This window comes from Pelophylax lessonae, assembly GCF_965119305.1.
Source record: "Pelophylax lessonae genome assembly, chromosome: 6".
In the NCBI taxonomy this organism is placed as follows: domain Eukaryota; kingdom Metazoa; phylum Chordata; class Amphibia; order Anura; family Ranidae; genus Pelophylax; species Pelophylax lessonae.
In genome coordinates, this window is record NC_138773.1 from 178,632,777 (window position 1) to 178,652,559 (window position 19,783).

Here is a 19,783-nt window from a genome sequence, read left to right on the forward strand (position 1 = left end):
TGTTTTACAAGCTTTAGTGAACAGTTTAAAATGCTCCCCAAATACGCTATGGGCAGTTTTGAAGCGTTTGATGAGCATTAAGGGGCGTTAAAACTGCTTCACAAATGCCTATTCCATTACAGGTAATAGACTAATCTTAACGCCTAGCAACCGCACCGCAACTGCCCACCAGAGCATTTGCAAAGCGATACCACAGACTTGAATGGGAGGCATTGAAAGGTTTCAAATGCCTCCTTACCCGATATGAGACTTCAATATTGAAGCGACGCTAAGGCTTTATGTTTTAACAGTGTGAACAGCAGAAGTTTGAGGGCCATTTTTAATGCCTTTCAGACGCCTGCTTTTAATGCCAGTATGAACTTAGCCCTACACAGGCATGTGTCTTGGTCCTCTCCAATAACTGGTACAATAACTGGTACAATGCCTCATCAAGGTAAAAAAAACCTTCTGTGTACAGCAGCACCCCCAGCCCCCCCCCCCCCTTAAACTTACCTGACCTTCATATCAATCCAAGAATATGCACGAGAGCCTCCTCTCCCGGGTCTCTCCCTCCTCATTGGCTGAAACAGCAGCAGTAGTCATTGGCTCCCACTACTTTCAATCACAGCTAGGGAACCAATAAGGAGAGAGCAGGGCCTGGGCCGAGTCATGCTCCATACGTGAATGGCCACACGGAGCAGCAGCTCAGGAGCGAGCCTACTCGGGTACACCATAGCAAGCTGCTTGCTCTGGGGGCACTAGGCAGGAGGAAGGGGCCAGAAGGGCCTGCGGGGGACCCGAAAATAGCAGGATCGGGGCTGCTTTCCGGAAAACCATTACACAGAGCAGGTAAGTATGACATGTTTGTTATACTTAACTGAAATTCTGTAGAGTAACATACCAAAGTACAAACATAGTCCAGAACATCCTAACCCTGACTAACTGTCTGTTTAGTGGCTGTCCAAGAATACCTTTGAAAGGAGAAAGTCTATTAACTGATGGAAATCAATACTTGACAGTGCTCCAGTCTCCTGTGGGACAAAAAGGTGCAGTAGCTTCCTGTTCAGGCTCCTCTCTCCCTCCAGGCATGGGCGTCCACAGAACTTTTTTCAGGGGGGGGGGTATAATTTTAAGGTCACCCATGCTCCGCCCCTTTTTAACAATGTCATGAAGGGGAGGGGCTTAGTCATTATACTTATTTTGAGTATTTATTTTTAAAGAGCAAACAGCAGCATTTATTTTTAAAGCATTTGTTAACCTAAAAAAAATGGATCCTGTTCCCTTAAAGCATGTTATACAGCACAGTGCCTGTGCTGTGTAATTTGGCCCCTTCTATCACCTAAAATATCTGGCTGATCCTGCCTGGCTATGTCCTCCCCTCTGTAAAATGACCATGGTATACCATGGCTGCTGAGCTCTGGCACTGTGGTCAGTTTATGTGCCTCCATCATCCGAAGCCCTCCTGTCCTCCCCTGTCCTCTCTCCTCCCTCTCTCCCTGTCTGTCTGCTCCTGTGTCAGTGCCCGACCCCCCTCCCCTATTGCTGCTGTAGTTTAATTTAAAGTTTCATATCCTGTCTACAGTCTGTTTAACCACTTGCCGACCAGTCACGTTGACTGTACTGCGCCAAAGTGGCTTGTTCCAGTCCAGCGACGTAGACCTACGTCGCTGGACTCCTCCCCTTGTGTTTTCAGTCACAGCGGGAGTCGGGGCAGGGGAGGAGCGGCGGTCATCACCTCCGCTCTTCCCCGATCGTCGGGGAATCGAGTCTGGAGATCCGCCCGCTTGTGTAAACAAAGCGGGCGGATCTCCTAAGTGACAGGTAGGGTCAGATTGCAGGGTTCACTCAGTCACCTTCCCCCACACACGTCAGTAAGCACCAGGCATACATTAACCCCTCCCTCTCCAATAAAATTAACCCCTTCCCTGCCATTGTCATTTTTACAGTAACAGTGCATATGTATAGCACTGATTACTATAGTAATGTCACTGGTACCCCCAAAAGTGTCAAAAATGTCAGTCAAGGGTCCGATCTGTCTGCTGCAATGTCGCAGTCCCGCAAAAAAAATCGCAGATTGCCGCCATTACTCTTTAAAAAAAAAAAACACCAAAAATGACAGAAATCTTTCCCTTAGTTAGTAAACGCAATAACTTTTGCGCAAACCAATCAAAATACACTTATTGTGATTTTTTTTTTTACCAAACATAGGTAGCAGAATACAAATTGGCCAAAAATTTTAAATAATTTTGATTTTTACATTTTTTTGGGGGGGAATTTCATATAAAAAAATGTGAAAAATATTGTTATTTTTTCAAAATTTACGCTCTTTTTTTGTTTATAGCGCAAAAAGTAAAAATCGCACAGGTGATCAAATACAACCAAAAGAAAGCTCTGTTTGTGGGAAAAAAAGGACGTCAATTTAGTTTGGGTATGGCGTCGCACGACTGCGCAATTGTCAGTTAAAGTCGCACAGTGCTGAATCGCAAAAAGGGGCCTGGACGTAAGACAGCAAAATCCTCCGGTGGTAAAGTGGTTAATGATCCTATGTGCCCCTGTGTCTGTGTTTTATAAAAATAAGTCATTCTTTACAAGTTTTCAGAGTGCCACTCGCCGCTCACGTGACCCACCGCCGCTCTCCTCCTCTCCCCCTCCCCTGCCGACTGACATCAGTGAGGAATCCTCGGCCCCGCCCACTGCAGACAACTGTCAGATGGGGAGAGGAGAGAGCCGGTGGGTCACGTGAGCGGCGCTCGGCCCTCTGAAAAGTGGTGAAGAACGGCTTATTTTTTTAAAACACATACACATGTTTACTAAACAGACCAGACAGGATGGTATAAAGTTGCTTAAAGTGGAGTTCCACCCTATTTTTATACTTACCTCCATCTTCTCGCTCCGGGTCACCTGAAAAAGAAATGGATAATCGCATATTTTTTTTTTTTTTACTTACCTCGTAGCGAAGAAAATATACTTACCTTACTTCCTTCTTCCTCCTTCCTCGGCCGCGGCCCGTCGTCACTTCCTGGCTCTGCAATGATTCCTGGGAGCTGGACGTCATAGCTCCCAGGAATCATTGCGCCTGCACCGGCCCCGACGTCAGTTCCGGGTCGCGCGCGTCATCCCCTTCTAAACAGCTTCTGGGCATGCCCAGAAGCTGTGGAGGGGTGACGCGCGCGACCCGGAAGTGACGTCGGGGCCGGCGCAGAGCATCGTGGGACCACAGAAGGCGGAAGAAGACGCCGAAGAGGACGCGCTGGCTTCAAGCTGCCCACATCTGAGATGGCAGCGCTGGACAAGACGTTTGCAAGGTAAGTATTTCGTCTTGCAGGTAAGTGCAACCCGGGACAGATCAGAGGCTAGCCATTGTGGAATGCACTAGCCCTGACTGTCCCGGGGGTATTAAAAAAAAAAAAAAAAAATCCAGGGTGGAACTCCGCTTTAAAGAGGTTGTAAACTCGTTTGATTTTTTTTTTTTTTTTTTTTACACCCTGCAAAAGAAAGACATAATGAGCTAGTATGCATCGCATATTAGCTCATTATGCAATACTTACCTCAGAACGAGCCCCCGCCGTGCCGCTCACTCGCCTCTATGACGGGCGACATGTCTAGTCGCCCGTCTTCCGGGATCGCGGCATCCGGCCATCTGATTGGCCGGAGCCGCGGTGACGTCACTCCCGCGCACGCGCGCGGGAGCCGACAGTCACGGCACGGGGCTCTGAAGGAACGGCACGATCGGCCGTTCCTTCAGAGCGCATGCGCCAGTGACGTCACTGGCGACATGTAAGGTAAATATCTCCTAAACGGTACATGTTTAGGAGATATTTACAGTACCTATAGGTAAGCCTTATCATAGGCTTGCCTATAGGTACAAGTTGTAGAGGAGGGTTTACTTCCTCTTTAACAACCACTTGAAAGAGGAATTTGAGATTCCAGGGCAGGGACATTTTCCCCCCCTTGACCCTACCTGCGGACACCCATGCCTCCAGGCAGGTGATTGCTGGCCCTGTCTTCCTCTGTGTGCTTCTTGCTGCTTCCCATGTGGCAGGACTCGTCTGGGCAGAGCCTTCCACCTTTTTATATGAAACAGGGGGGAGGACAGAGTCCTGCAAAAAGCCTGTGAGCCAGCAGATTGCATTAACCCTTCCCTAACCTGGGCAGACTAGTTGGCTCACTAAAATAATTAATTTTCCTTGTAGATAGCTGATTTCAGTCTGACTACAGATGGATTTAGACTGAATGTCCATGTGAAAGGGCCTAAGGTTTACTTCACGTAACATTTTTGCATACATTTTATGGCAGAAACTGTGAGTGGGAACTGAGATTAAATAAAGAGAGGTGAAAAGAAACACAGATTCAATATTGCATATCCTGAGACAGTTAAGTGCCGGTTCACATATATGCGATGCGGGAAGCCTGTGAATCCACTGTGGGTTCTCGCATCGCATTCAACTCGCAGGCAGGTCACACTGCCATATGACACCCCCAGATCAGTTCACAAATCGCAGTGCAAACTGTCAGTTTAGACAAGAATCGGATCTCATAGTCGTGAACACCCATGAGATCCGATTCTGGTGCGGACCCAAAAAAGGGTCCTGTGCGCTTTGTTTCCGAATGCGATGCGAATTCAGCCATACAATCTGTATGGCTGAATTTTCATCGCACAGACATCGCATGTGATTTTCAGAGAAGTGCGCTCCGAATCACATGTGATGTCTGACATCACACATATGTGAACCGGAACTCACATTTGCATCTGTTTCTATGATACAGTGTTTCAATTTTTACCTAATTTTATATTTTTTTAAGGGTCGGTTCACATTGGGAATCCTACAGGAATGCAGTTCTTTGCAGTGCAATTTCATCCAATTCACACTGTGTACCCAACTTTAGACTGATAGATTCTGTAGCAGTAATAGGCTATGACTAACAAACACTGACAGGCAGAGACTGTAATAAGTGTACAGGAAGTAAAAGTCAGCGATGGACAGGGTTGTAATACACTGGGAACAAACAATGCTGGTCTAAACAGGAAAATATATGCTTAACCACTTGCCGACCGCCAGCAGTACATATACTGTGGCAGGTTGGCTCTGTCCAGCATAATGACGTAACTGTACCTCGTTTCATGGGACCGCTAGTGGGTGTGCGCGCGCGCCGATTGGCTACAAGGGGAGCAAATCAGTGGGTCCGGCAGCCGTGTGGAGACAAAACATCAGTCTGCCGCTGTAAACACGGCAGACCGCTGTTCTGTCAGGTATGAACACAGGGATCCTTATTTAGAAACACAGGTCTTCATGCAGCAAGCCCACTCCCCCCCCCACAGTTAGAAAGCACCCCCCTAGGGAAACATTTAACCCTTTGATCGCCCCTGGTGTTTACCCCTTCCCTGCGAGTGTCATTAGTAGAGTAATAGTGCATATTTTTAGCACTGATTACTGTAGTAATGTCACTGGTCCCCCAAAAATGTCAGTTAGGTGTCCGATATGTCCGCCACAATGGTGCAGTCCCGCTAAAAATCGCTGATTACTAGTAAAGAAATAAAAATTACAAAAACCTTTCCCCTAGTTTGTAGATGCGATAACGTTTGCGCAAACCAATCAATATACGCTTATTGGGATTTTTTTTAACCATAAATATGCAGCAAAATACAAATTTGCCTAAAATGATGAAAAAATTAGATTTTTAAATTTTTTTTATTGGGACTGTTATATAGCAGAAAGTAAAAAAATATTATTATTTTTTTTCAGAATTGTTGCTCATTTTATGTTTATAGCGCAAAAAATAAAAATCACACAGGTGATCAAATACCACCAAAAGAAAGCTCTATTTGTGGGGGAAAAAAAAGAAAATTTATTTTGGTACAGCATCACATAACCGTGCAATTGTCTGTTAAAGTAACGCAGTGCCGTATCGCAAAAAATGGTCTGGTAAGGGGGAAAACCTTCCGGACCAGGAGTGGTTAAAGTAGAACTATAGATAGGCAAAACTTTTTTTTTTTTCATTTTGGATAGAATAAGAGAGGGTTATAACCCCTGTCAGATTTTTTTTTTTTTCGCCATTTGTGTCCCATTGCAGACATTTCTCTTCACTTCCTGTCCCATAGCCAAACAGGAAGTGGAAATAAATCCCTGCAAATTTAGGGAATTCCTTGGGGACCCCCAGGTCTCTAGAAATAGTGTCTCCATGGGAAGACCCCCCTCCTATTACATTTCTGGGGTTAACCCAAACTTTGCGATTTTCTTTTACCTTCTCTTTCAATGATAATGGTAGACAGGACAATTAGAGTGTGTGAATCTCCCTAATGGGGGCACAGACAGCAACAAAAATGGAAAGGTATTCTAATCCATCTCCACTTTATCCAAAACTTTAAAAAAAAAGTTTGCCTTTAGTAATACTTTATTATATGTATCACTTCTCGGCCTTTTGGCTAAGATCAAGTGTAGTATCTGTTCTTATCAGTTGGTATGGGCCTTAGCTAGTACCAGTATGACCGAAACCCGGAGCGCTCTAAGTATTGAGGTATGGGGAGTAGGTCATCTGGGAAAGCATGTGGGGCCCGCTGCCTTCTGATTCGAATGGGTTGAACTGTCCTAACCAGTTTGAAGGGAGCAGGAAAGCCGTCGGGTGGCTGGTGGAACTGCTCCTGGATGTAATGGGCTGAGGAACAGGATGGCGAGGGGAGGGCTTTCTCTCCTGGGTTTTGATCTGGCCTTGCAAAAGGCCTGTCCCCAGTGGTAGGTAAGCTCTCTCTAAGCTGTCCAGGTTCTGATGTCTGCTGGTGGGGATAGGCTACACTCGGTCTGGCCGGGGGCTGAGATAGAAAAAGCCCGTAGTGTAAGTGCCCCTGGGGTGGCAGCCCAGGGGTGCCTTAATTTCTCACTGGTGAGGGGCAGCTCGCTGTGAGTTTTTTTCGGCACCTTGGTCACTGAACACCTTTTTCACACCTGCCTCTTGGGACAGGCCTTTTGGCTTGCACCAGAGGAATTTTTTATTCCGGCTGGAAGGCCTGCCTTGGTTCCTCACATGGCACCATAGCACTTTCCCCACTTCCCCTTCCCCCACTTCTTTGTTTTTTTGTCCTTTTCTTTGGAGTTTGTCACTGCACTTTCACCTTTTTTCTTTATTTGCATGACTGGAGGGTGTGGGTCCTCGGGCCCAGCCTTGAGTCTTGGAAGGGGGTGGATATGGCCTTCTGGCTTAGTCCGCCCTCTCTCATGGGGTCTCCCTTCGGGGAGCTCCACTTAGTACTTGGGGTGGGCTGTTTCGGCAGTCCCCCTGAAGAACGGGGTTAGTTTGGTTTCGGCCGACTGACCACAAGTACCTTAAATCCCTGTCAGGAGTCTTGCGCCCCGGGGGATCGAGGTTTCGGGTCATAGTTACATAGTTACATAGTTAGTGAGGCTGAAAAAAGACACAAGTCCATCCAGTTCAACCTATGTGTGTGTGTTTGCTTTTAACCGTACATTGTATACCCCTGTATGTTGTGGTCTTTAAGGTGTCCATCCAATAGTTTTTTGAAACTATCAATGCTCCCCGCTGATACGACTGCTTGCGGAAGAGAATTCCACATCCTTACCGCTCTTACAGTGAAGAACCCCTTACGCACTTTAAGGTTAAACCGCCTTTCCTCTAGTTTTAGTGAGTGGCCACGTGTCTTATTGTATTCCCTTACTCTAAATAGTTTGTTCCTTATGCTAGGGTCGCCAGTACAGTATTTGTACATTGATATCATATCCCTACCTCTTCGGAGGGAAGACCATACGTTTTCGCACACCCTGTGCTTTTTTGTGTTCTCACTTTGTGTGTGTGCACTTTTTTATGCACCGGGTGGAGTCTTTTGAGTGTGTGCACACGCTACGGGCTTTAAAAAAAAAAATAAAAAAATACTTTATTATATGTTTGGGCCCAAAGGACAATGTCCTTGGCAAACAATGTACTCCTAACTCTGTTTATATATACAGTTTATAAAGTATTTTTCTCTGACTTTCGTATTTATTCCAAGACAACCCCAAATAACCATCGCCCCTGAAAACTTGAAAACTTTGAAAAATTGAATAAACAGATATTCGACTAAAAAATATACCTGCACAATGAAAGTGACATTATTTCCCACTAGAATCATTGGTCTGATCAGAAACTTAGAACACATAGAGGTCTATTTAAAAAACATTTATTGGACAAATGTCACACACAAACATGGAGGCTAGACAATTTATCCTTTTATTTTCTGAACTATAATTATCAGCTCCATCTAGTGGCCAAAATGAGGTATACTTTTCCGAACTACATACAAGAGAAAATATACCGCAGTTGGGCCACTAGATAGAGCTGACAATCATAGGAATTAATCCATTACAAAAATACAGGGAAAATTCGCCCAAAAAGAAAGAAAAATTCTATAAAAAGATCCCATAATGTACAAAATAAAGGCAGTCTATTTAATAGGTAATAAATAGGTGTATTTTATAGACCTGACTGTGCTTTTTACAATAGAAATATAGAAAGATAAAGAGAGGGCACACCAGCCTAGTGCATTATCCCAAGTGAATTTATTATTTATAAAAAAGATAAAAACTACTCATAAGCATGTAGAAACAAAAGCGTTTAACAAGCCACCATCCTGTGGCTACACAGTCCTGGGACCAGCAATCTCCAGATCTTCCTTAGAGTCATGAGGCCAGAATGATTATCTTCGAAAAGCATTAGACAGCAGGGGCTCCTGCATAGTCTCCCCTATGATCTGGAGATTGCTGGTCCCAGGACTTTATAGCCACTGGATGGTGGCTTGTTAAACGCTTTTGTTTCTATATGGTTGTGAGTAGTTTTAATCTTTTTTATACATAATACATTTATTTGGGTTAATGCACTAGCCTGGAATGTCCTCTCTTTATCTTTCTATCTTTCTAGTGTATTAAGGACATCCCCAGTGCTAGAAGGCAGCAAAGCTGGAAACATCATCCATTAAGGAGTGGATCATCACTCATAATTAGGCTGGCTGTTTGTTTTTGTGCTTTTTACAAGCCTTTTTACTACAATGAAGGTCTTACCAAAGCATTCACATCCTCTGATTTAAAAATCAACATACGTATTTCATCAGGGTCTCCATTGAAGATTGCTTGGATAAGGGGAGGCTAATGCAAGGATAAAAAAAAAACAATTAATGCAGTGTCCACAATAACACATTTAAATATATCCAAAACTATACATCAGACTACAAAATACAATAATACATTAAAGATTTAATATTCTGAAGTTCAGCTTCAGATTTAAAGTGTTACTAAACCCAAAACAGTAAAATCAGTCTATATATGCAGTTATGCATGCTTGTTATACTCACTGTGGAACCTAAGGGGTTAATCCTCTGCATTGTGTAAAAATGCTGCTTGATCCTGTATGCACAGACCCTCCTCTTCTTCCACTGACTCCAGAACATGTCCGGATAGGACAGAGCCTTTGGAGTCAGGCTGCACATGCTTGGTTTGATGTGTGTTGCTAGAGAGGTTGTTTTTTCTTGGGAGCGTGCATGTGATGAGCACAGGGCCAATCAGCACTGTTTAGACATGTCCAGACAGGAGGGTCAGGAGCTCAGCAGCCTCATAGGACAGCTCAGTGCAGTATGAAAACTCCTCCTAAAGCTTCACCAGGAACTGATAGAAGTCACAAGACTGCTATATACTGCTGATGAGAAAAGGTATTTAGCAGTTTATATTTACTAAGATAATTGCAGTTCAATGTTCTGTGTACTGTGGGAGACCAGATATAGTAAATGCAGGGTCCTGGGTTTAGTAACACTTTAATTCTAAATTTCACATATTGGGTATCCTCCTAAAGGCATTGATGACATTGCCTTCCCAGTAGGCATCAGTGCGGCTGGAGCTACATCATCAGTGCCTTCAAGGAAAGCATTAAATGGACAAATGAAGAGTAAGCAAAAAAAAAGAATAAAAAAAAATACAGTGTTAAATGATTTCACATTAGCATGCAGAGATTCATGCTGATGTGAATTTTAGCAGACATGGGAGTAAGTCACACATGTGCAAGTCACAATCAAGTCTCAAGTCTTAATCTTCAAGTCTCAAGCAAGTCCCAAGTTACTGCGGCGAAAAGCAAGCAAGTCAAGTCCAGTCACTGCTAGAAGTCAAGCAAGTCAAGTCAAGTCATTTACAGTGGGTACGGAAAGTATTCAGACCCCCTTAAATTTTTCACTCTTTGTTATATTGCAGCCATTTGCTAAAATCATTTAAGTTCATTCTTCTTCCTCATGAATGTACACATAGCACCCCATACTGACAGAAAAACACAGAATTGTTGACATTGTTGCAGATTTATTAAAAAAGAAAAACTGAAATATCACATGGTCCTAAGTATTCAGACCCTTTGCTGTGACACTCATATATTTAACTCAGGTGCTTTCTATTTCTTCTGATCATCCTTGAGATGGTTCTACACCTTCATTTGAGTCCAGCTGTGTTTGATTATACTGATTGGACTTGATTAGGAAAGCCACACACCTGTCTATATAAGACCTTCCAGATCACAATGCATGTCAGAGCAAATGAGAATCATGAGGTCAAAGGAACTGCGTGAAGAGCTCAGAGACAGAATTGTGGCAAGGCACAAATCTGGCCAAGGTTACAAAAAGATTTCTGCTGCACTTAAGGTTCCTAAGAGCACAGTGGCCTCCATAATCCTCAAATGGAAGACGTTTGGGAAGACCAGAACCCTTCCTAGAGCTGGCCGTCCGGCCAAACTGAGCTATCGGGGGGAGAAGAGCCTTGGTGAGAGAGGTAAAAAAGAACCCAAAGATCACTGTGGCTGAGCTCCAGAGATGCAGTCAGGAGATGGGAGAAAGTTGTAGAAAGTCAACCATCACTCCAAAGCCTGCATGGAGTTTGCTAAAAAACACCTGAAGGACTCCAAGATGGTGAGAAATAAGATTCTCTGGTCTGATGAGACCAAAATAGAACTTTTTGGCCTTAATTCTAAGTGGTATGTGTGGAGAAAACCAGGCACTGCTCATCACCTGTCCAATACAGTCCCAACAGTGAAGCATGGTGGTGGCAGCATCATGCTGTGGGGGTGTTTTTCAGCTGCAGGGACAGGACGACTGGTTGCAATCGAGGGAAAGATGAATGCGGCCAAGTACAGGGATATCCTGGACAAAAACCTTCTCCAGAGTGCTCTGGACCTCAGACTGGGCCGAAGGTTTACCTTCCACCAAGACAATGACCCTAAGCACACAGCTAAAATAACGAAGGAGTGGCTTCACAACAACTCCGTGACTGTTCTTGAATGGCCCAGCCAGAGCCCTGACTTAAACCCAATTGAGCATCTCTGGAGAGACCTAAAAATGGCTGTCCACCAACGTTTACCATCCAACCTGACAGAACTGGAGAGGATCTGCAAGGAGGAATGGCAGAGGATCCCCAAATCCAGGTGTGAAATACTTGTTGCATCTTTCCCAAAAAGACTCCTGGCTGTATTAGATCAAAAGGGGGCTTCTACTTAATACTGAGCAAAGGGTCTGAATACTTAGGACCATGTGATATTTCAGTTTTTCTTTTTTAATAAATCTGCAACAATGTCAACAATTCTGTGTTTTTCTGTCAGTATGGGGAGCTATGTGTACATTCATGAGGAAGAAGAATGAACCTAAATGATTTTAGCAAATGGCTGCAATATAACAAAGAGTGAAAAATTTAAGGGGGTCTGAATACTTTCCGTACCCACTGTATTTTGGTCAAGTCACAAATCAAGTCAAAATACTGATCTACCCCAATTTTCACCTTAAAATCAGTTAAAAGTCAGTGGTCAGGAAAGGTTTTGTTTTATTTTCAACATTAACAAAACTGCTTAGTGCTTTTTTCTTGGCATATTAAAGAAAAACTTTGAATTCCCAAACAGCTTAAAATCCTTCGTCCGGTCATGTTTCAACACCACAGTCACTAAAAACATTTTAAAGCGGAGTTCCGGCCTCAAAACGAAAATTTGGCATCCGATGCTGTGCAGGGATGACACGCCTGCACCGGAAGTGACGAGCAGGGCCGGGGCAGGGCATTCTGGGGCCGAAGAGGACACTGAAGAGGACGCCCTGGCTTCAGCTGCCCACACCTGAGATGGTAGCGCTGGACAAGAAATTTTCAAGGTAAGTATTTCTTCTAAAAGGTAAGTGAAACCTGGGACAGTTCAGAGGCTATCATTGCTGAAATGCACTAGCCCTGACTGGCCCAGGGGTATTTTTATCGAAAAAAAATTTTTGAGGCCAGAACTCCACTTTAAGTGACTGTGGTCAAGGATCAGGAGATTGAGGGCTATGTTAGATGATTACAGTCACACACACCTACACAGGTTGAACTGGATGGACTATTGTCTTTATTCAACCTCACCTACTATGTAACTATGTAAAGTGGTGTCAGAAACGTAACAGGCCCATTAGTTTTGCTTCAACACATCTTGAGAAAATGCAAATATTTAATAACTTAAAAAAGTAAAGTAATTTCAAGTCATATGTCTCAAGTCAAAGCCAAGTTTTAAGTCATGAATACCAAGTCAAAGTCAAGTCTCAAGTCATGAATACCAAGTCAAAGTCAAGTCTCAAGTCATGAATACCAAGTCAAAGTCAAGTCTCAAGTCATGAATACCAAGTCAAAGTCAAGTCGAGTCTTATTAATTTTAGTCAAGCCTCAAGTCCTCACACTGGTGACTTAAGTCTGACTTAAGTCAAGTCATGTGACTCGAGTCCCCCACCTCTGAATTTTAGTAACGTGGGGAAGGTCCGCTTTACACTACACTTAGGAGTCCATTTAACCACTTAAGCCCCGAAAGATTTTACCCCCTTCCTGACCAGGGGGTATTTTGCGATTCGGCACTGCGTGACTTTAACGGACAATTGTGCGGTCGTGCGACGCTGTATACGAATTTGGCGTCCTTTTTTTCCCACAAACAGAGCTTTCTTTTGGTGGTATTTGATCACCTGTGCGATTTTTTGATCATGCGCTATAAACAAAAAAAGAGCGTAAATTTTGCAAAAATAATTTAATAAAATATTTTTCACATTTTTTTATATGAAATTCCCCCCCAAAAAAATGTAAAAATCAAAATCTTTTAATATTTTCGGCCAATTTGTTTTATGCTACCTATGTTTGGTAAAAAAAAATCGCAAAAAGCGTATTTTGATTGGTTTGCGCAAAAGTTATCGCGTTTACTAACAAAGGGAAAGATTTTTGTCATTTTTGTTGGTTTTTTTTAACACGTAATGGTGGCGATCTGCGATTTTTTTTGCGGTACTGCGACATTGCGGCGGACAGATCGGACCCTTGACTGACATTTTTGACACTTTTGGGGTTACCAGTGACATTTCTACAGTAATCAGTGCTATACATATGCACTGTTACTGTAAAAATACACTGGCAGTGAAGGGGTTAACTTTTTTTGAAAGGGAGGGGCTATGTGTGTCCCTAGGGGCGTGCTTTCTACTGTGATTGGCTGTGGCTTCAGATGTATGCACAGTGATCAACGGTTCTACATAGTAGAACTGTATGATCATCCTTCATACACAGGGGAGAATGACAGGCAGCTTGTTTACACAAGCCGCCTGACTTTCTCCCTCTCCCCCGACGATCGCAGAGTGACCGGCGGACATCGGGTCCGCCGGTCACACGCGCGGGGGGGTGCGTGACCGCACCTCCGGCGGCGCGCGCTCGCTCCCTAGACCCTCACAAGCTAGCGACGTAGACCTACGTCGCTTTGCCTGTGAGGGGCTGACTGCCGACGTAGATCTACGTTAGGCAGTCGGCAAGTGGTTAAAGCAGGAAGTAAAGCTCTTTAAAAAAAAAAAAAAAGTGCATTGCTCTCAGGGCTGGCAACGTTTATTTACTAAATAGTAGCAGGGGTCACCCCTGACAGGTTGTGACCTAAAAAGTGATTTTTCAAATAGTCTTTAAAACTTGATGTTTATTACAAAACATGTCAGAGGTGACCCCTGCTACTATTCACCGCTAATGTTTTCACACTGAAAGCATGTCGGCTCCGAGTTCGGTGATTCATTTCCTTTTTGATTTTCCAGAGTACAACTAGTTGGACCAGCACCTGGAGATTTCGCAGTGGAGCCGGTGACGAGCCAATTATTTCCAGCATTACACATTTAATATGTAATAGAAAAAATCCAGTTGAATGTGACCAACTACTGCCAGTTATACCTTATGATGACTGCTACTAGCTATTTCATAGTATATGACCGACTACTAACAGTTATTTCTGATGATATAGAAATTATAATTGTTGCACAAACAATGCTTTCCTTTAGCACCGGTTCACTCCACAAATTCTGTATTACGGTCGCATTTCTGCATGCATTTTACACGCGTTTTTGAGTTGCAGGGCCTGATGCCTTCCAGTGTGGTTCTTTCCTCCTTTTTCTTCATTTCAAATCAGGACATATGCATTCTGGTGCATTTCTAGTGCGTTAACATGTGTTCTGGTGCATTTCTAGTGCGTTAACATGTGTTCTGGTGCATTTCTAGTGCGTTTACATGAGTTCTGGTGAATTTTCCATGTGTTTTGCTGCATTCCTTACAGAAAAAATGTAGCATGTTCTACATTTGTTGACTGCACTGGAACACACTGCAAAGGTGTGAACTAGGGCCATTGGAATACATGGAAAACACTGTGCAAACGTTTTTGATACAGTATAAAAATGCACTGGACTGCATCTGGTGTGAAGTACATTTTTTTTTTTTATCTTAATTTAACCAGAGATCATTTTAAAACATTAGTAACCTACAGCTATGGTGACACTATAGTGTCACCATAGCTGTAGGTTACTAATTTTATCCTACAACTGTATACTTTTTATGAAACTCACATTATTCTATTTGTATAAAATGTTTCAAAATTATTTACAAATTAAATAAATGCTTTTTTTCTAAATTATTAGGCGCCACTGTTCTCATATTTTCTGTGTATTATTAGGTCAGTTTAGTAAAACACTTTTTTTCTCATCCTGGATGTTGTACATTGCATCAGTGTAAATTTAGTTGACTAAAATATTTTCGACAACTAAATGAATACTATTTTAGTCGACTGAAATATGATTAAAACTAAAACAACTGAGATGACTAAAATACGACTAAAACTAAAATTACATTTTAGTTAAAAGACTATGACTAAAACGTAATTGAATTTATATCACAATGGTTAAATCTGTGTCTATAGTGCATGTTCAAAACGTAATACAATAAATAATAAACATGTTTATAGATTTTTACTCCAGGAGTAAAAAATATTTGGCAGTTCTAACCAAATAATGCATTCAAATTTAACTAAACCCTTTAGATTTTAGTAAACTAAAATATGACTGAAACTAAAGATGAAATATAGACATTACATGGCCCCACCCATTGTTCCTTTGATGCTGTGAAATGGTCCTGTCCCCTTAGCAGAAAAACACCCCCAAAGCATAATGTTTCCATCTCCATGTTTGACGGTGGGGATGGTGTCCTTGAGGTCATAAGCAGCATTCCTCCTACTCCAAACACAGCAAGTTGAGTTGATGCAAAGAGCTAAATTTTGGTCTCATCTTGCCACAACACCCAGTACTCCTCTGAGTCATTCAGATGTTCATTAGCAAACTTCAGATGGGCCTGTGCTTTCTTGAGCAGGGGGTGCTGCAGGATTTTTGGTCCTTCACGGCATAGTGTGTTACTAATTGACTTCATGGTGACTATGGTCCTAGCTGCCTTGAGGTCATTGACAAGATTCTCCCGTGTAGTTCTGGGCTGATTCCTCACCGTTCTCATGATCACTGAAACTCTACAAGGTGAGATCTTGCATGGAGCCCCAGACCGAGGGAGACAGAGTTATTTTGTGTTTCTTTCATCTGCGAATAATCGCACCAACTGTTGTCACCCTCTCACCAAGCTGCTTGGTGATGGTCTTGTAGCCCATTCCAGCCTTGTGTAGGTCTACAATCTTGTCCCTGACATCCTTGGACAACTTTTTGGTGTTGGCCATGGTGGAAAGATTGGAATCTGATTGATTGATTGAATGATTGCTTCTGTGGACAGAGGTCTTTTATACACGTAACAAGCTGAGATTAGGAGCACTCCCTTTAAGAGAGTGCTCATAATCTCAGCTCGTTACCTGTATGGAAGACACCTGGGAACCAGAAACCTTGCTGATTAATAGGGGATCGAATACTTATTTCACTCATTAAAATGCATTTATTATTCAAAGCAAACTCCCCCATCCATCGATGTCTCCATGATTTATTTAGGTGAGAAATCACTTTGAAAAACACCCCCTGGCATTTATGGCTGTGGCCATCTTGAGTGAGGGCAAATGATTCATGTAGCATTTACTTCCTGCCCTTAGCTCAGGTATGCAAGTGTGCTAAGTTGTGAAAACCCAGCCTCCCCTTCTGAAGACTCCTGGGATGTATGACATTTGCCTAGGCATGAAACCAGGAAGTAACTGAAGAAATGTAAAAAAAAAAAAAAAAAACTTTAAAGCAAGTAAATATGATATACTTTCTATCTGTTTACTAATGCTACCAGCATGAGGATTACAAATAATCAATGTTCATTGGGAGAGTGAAGTTCCACTTTAAGGTTGTTTACCCCTGATCTAGACTGAATGCCTGTGTTCTGATTGATCAAAGTTTATTGTATCTTCACCTGTTTGCTGTGTGTGGAGTATTTACTTGGTGGTAATAAATATTATTTTCAGTGCAATTTTGTTTTCATGTGCATGAGTTAAAAGCAACAAATAGCTTAAAAAAAAAAAGCAGTTCTTGCACAACTCAAGTGATATTTCCTGTGCTGAGCCTGTAAAACACCACATCCTCCAACCTTGCTCAGTTTTGAACGCATAAGAAACTTTCAGTAATGCAGTAATATAATACATAGACATCATACAATCCTGACGGCCATGTGAAAGTATTGAATCTGAATGATCATAGCCTATAATCTGTATAATGTTTCTGCTATTTAAAATTGTGAGCTATTACAAAAAACAAATGTTTCAAAATCACGTTCCAGCACTTTTGTAATTAATGATCAGATGTCTGGCTGTATAGTATCAGCAACTGTGATAGAAGCAGGAAACTAATTTATCATATGTAAATAAAATTTGGACAAGTACCAATAAAAAAAAAAATAAAAAATTATGATAACACATTACAAAAACACAGTAAGGTTGAGCTGCAGAGCATAAAAAGAAAATGTAATTTGCAGGTAGTTTAGAAGCTGTCTACATTGCTCTGTGTCTGCACACTGGAGATTATAATTAAAGTGATATTAAAGGCTAACACCTTTTTAATTAAGGTGGAAACTAACTTCTATCACTGACTTTTACCTATAGGTAAGCCTATAGGTAGTGTAAATATCTCCTAAACGTGCACCGTTTAGGAGATATTTACTGTACATGCAGCCAGTGACATAACTGGCGCATGCACTCTGAAGGAACTGCCACCCGTGCTGTTTCTTCAGAGCCCTGTACCATAAACGGTGGTGACATTATCGTGGCTCACAGAGCCAGAGTCCGCAAACCTGGAAGAAAGGCAGGTGAAGAGGAAAGCGTTGGATCCCCTGATGATGTCAGCACGGACTGAGGAAACGTGCGTCGGGAACGTGAGACCGTAACTTCCGGTTTAGTGGAACGCACGCAAGGAGCGGCGTTCTTACTCTCTGAAACCGAGACTTCTGATAATCAAGGCTTTTAACTTATGGATTGTAGTAAGTGCGTTTTAAAGCAATAAATGGTCTTTTAACATGAAAAACTGCACCATGAGAGCCTTTTTTTATTTCTTTCACTTATGGCTTTGTCCTGAATGTATCCCTTGGTCTGGCTACACACTCTCGATGGTGAGAGAGTGCCTGGTCTACACAAAATACCACGCTACATTGGTGAAGTGTCTGGTCGGATTAATTGAGGATTATATATGCGCTTGTGACCCCCTATAATCAAGGGGTCCTGTACTTCTGGTAAGCAGTACATATACTAGCACTGGGTGAACGTGTGGAGGTGGAGGCCTGGTCCAACACCTGTCGACTGAGGTAATCCGCCTGCCAATTTTCCACCCCCAGAATGTGTACAGCAGAGATGGTTGGAACTAAAGTTCTGCCCACCTTAGAATGCTGGCTACATCCCAAACTGCAAAGGACACTTCTTGTGCCCCCTTGGTGAATGAAATAGGCCACACCCGTGGCATGTCTGATTGAATTTGCACTGGACACCTCTGAAGACAATCCCTCCAATGATCCAGACAAAGTCTAATTCCTCAGAGCTCCAGTACATTGATAGGCAGTCTGGACTCTTCCAGTGTCCATACCCCTGAGCAGAATCTTTTCTGAGGACACCTTCCCACCCAGACAGGCTGGCATCCATTGTGACCACCATCCAGTACAGGGGGAGAAAGGATTTGCTCTTGCGAAGTGTCGGAGAATGAAGCGACAGATCAGGAACCCTCTTGTACCCTGGCTCAGCCGGATCAGACTGTCTATAGACTGTGGATTCTTGTCCCATTTGACCAAAATCTCTCTTTGCAGAGATCTCGTGCGGAACCCGTATGCAAGTCCAAAGGGATGACCGTCTGCTGGACATCAGAAGTTGAATTGCTTCCTGCAGTTTCTGGAGATTTTCCAGAGGAAGGAACACTCTGGCTAAGGCCGAGTCCAGAGTCAGACCCAGATAGTCCAGATTAGTGGATGGAACCAGAGCAGACTTCTGAAGGTCGAGAATCCGACCAAACTCCCTCAGAGTTTGCAGAGTAATCTCCAAGTTGTCCACCAGAGCAGTCGGAGACTCTGCTCACAGCAGAGGATCGCCCAGGTACCCCAGTACCGTGATCCCCCACTGACGCAACAATGCCAGCACTGGCATTTTTGTGAAGACCTGAGGAGCGGAGGCGTGACCAAAGGGTAATGAACGTAAAAAGAGTCCGCGCTTATGGAGAAATGAGTATTAGGCTGCAGCCTACCTTCAAAAAGTATATACCTTATAAAAGGCAGTATACAAATTAGAGAAATGGGGGGAGGGGAAGGTAATTGGCGCTGCCGATAAGTTCAATATATAATGGGTAAACAAGATGGGTAACAATCAATAAGAAATGCAAATGATTAAATATGAATAAAAATCATATACATATATACCTCAAAATAGTGACATATTAAAGTGATATAGTGCTAAAGTGCAACTGGAAATGAAGTAACAGTGCTCCTCAAAAAGGAGGGGAAGGGGTGGAGGTGACCCCGAAGTAACAAATAATCAAGAAAAAAGTGCTGAGCAAAATGGACCACAAATCATATAGGTGTGGTGATTAGGTAGACAATAAAAAAGGTGACGTGGTATTGAAAGTGTGAGGTGGACCCCAATAAGGGGAAAAAAATGGTGTCCTTATGTGCTAATTACTGAATAGTAAATCACATATGTATAGATTAAGTATAAATCACAAAAATCAATAAATAAATAAATAGCACATGTAAAGGTAAATTATGAAAATGAAAATATGTCTAGGTGAAACTCAATAAAAGTCATTGACGTGGTAAGTGTCACATAAAAGAGAAAGTGAAAAAAAAAAAAAAAAAGTGAGTCTAATTAGATTTTCCTTGTGAACCAAAAGCCCTTTGATCCAGGAGAATGGAGCTTTTAAAAATACAGAGAGAGCTCTCCACCATGCTTTCCAGAGGCCTTAACATGAACAGGAAGTGAGAGGTGAAAGTTTACTCTCTAGTTCCTCGTTTCACAAGGAAAATCGAATTAGTCTAATATTTTCCATTGCTGTTAACAGAAAAATTGCGGAGTTGAAATA

The 19,783-nt window shown here is 42.7% G+C and overlaps 1 protein-coding gene across 1 annotated transcript in view; it reads right to left on the reverse strand.

Moving 5' to 3' along the window:
* The window catches only part of ANKRD44 (ankyrin repeat domain 44), a 234,646-nt gene that overhangs the window by 185,688 nt on the left and 29,175 nt on the right, over positions 1–19,783 (reverse strand). Inside the window, exon 2 of the mRNA XM_082261307.1 lies at positions 9,024–9,107. Coding sequence (XP_082117433.1) covers positions 9,024–9,107 — 84 coding nt within the window. The remainder of the gene's footprint in view (positions 1–9,023; positions 9,108–19,783) is intronic.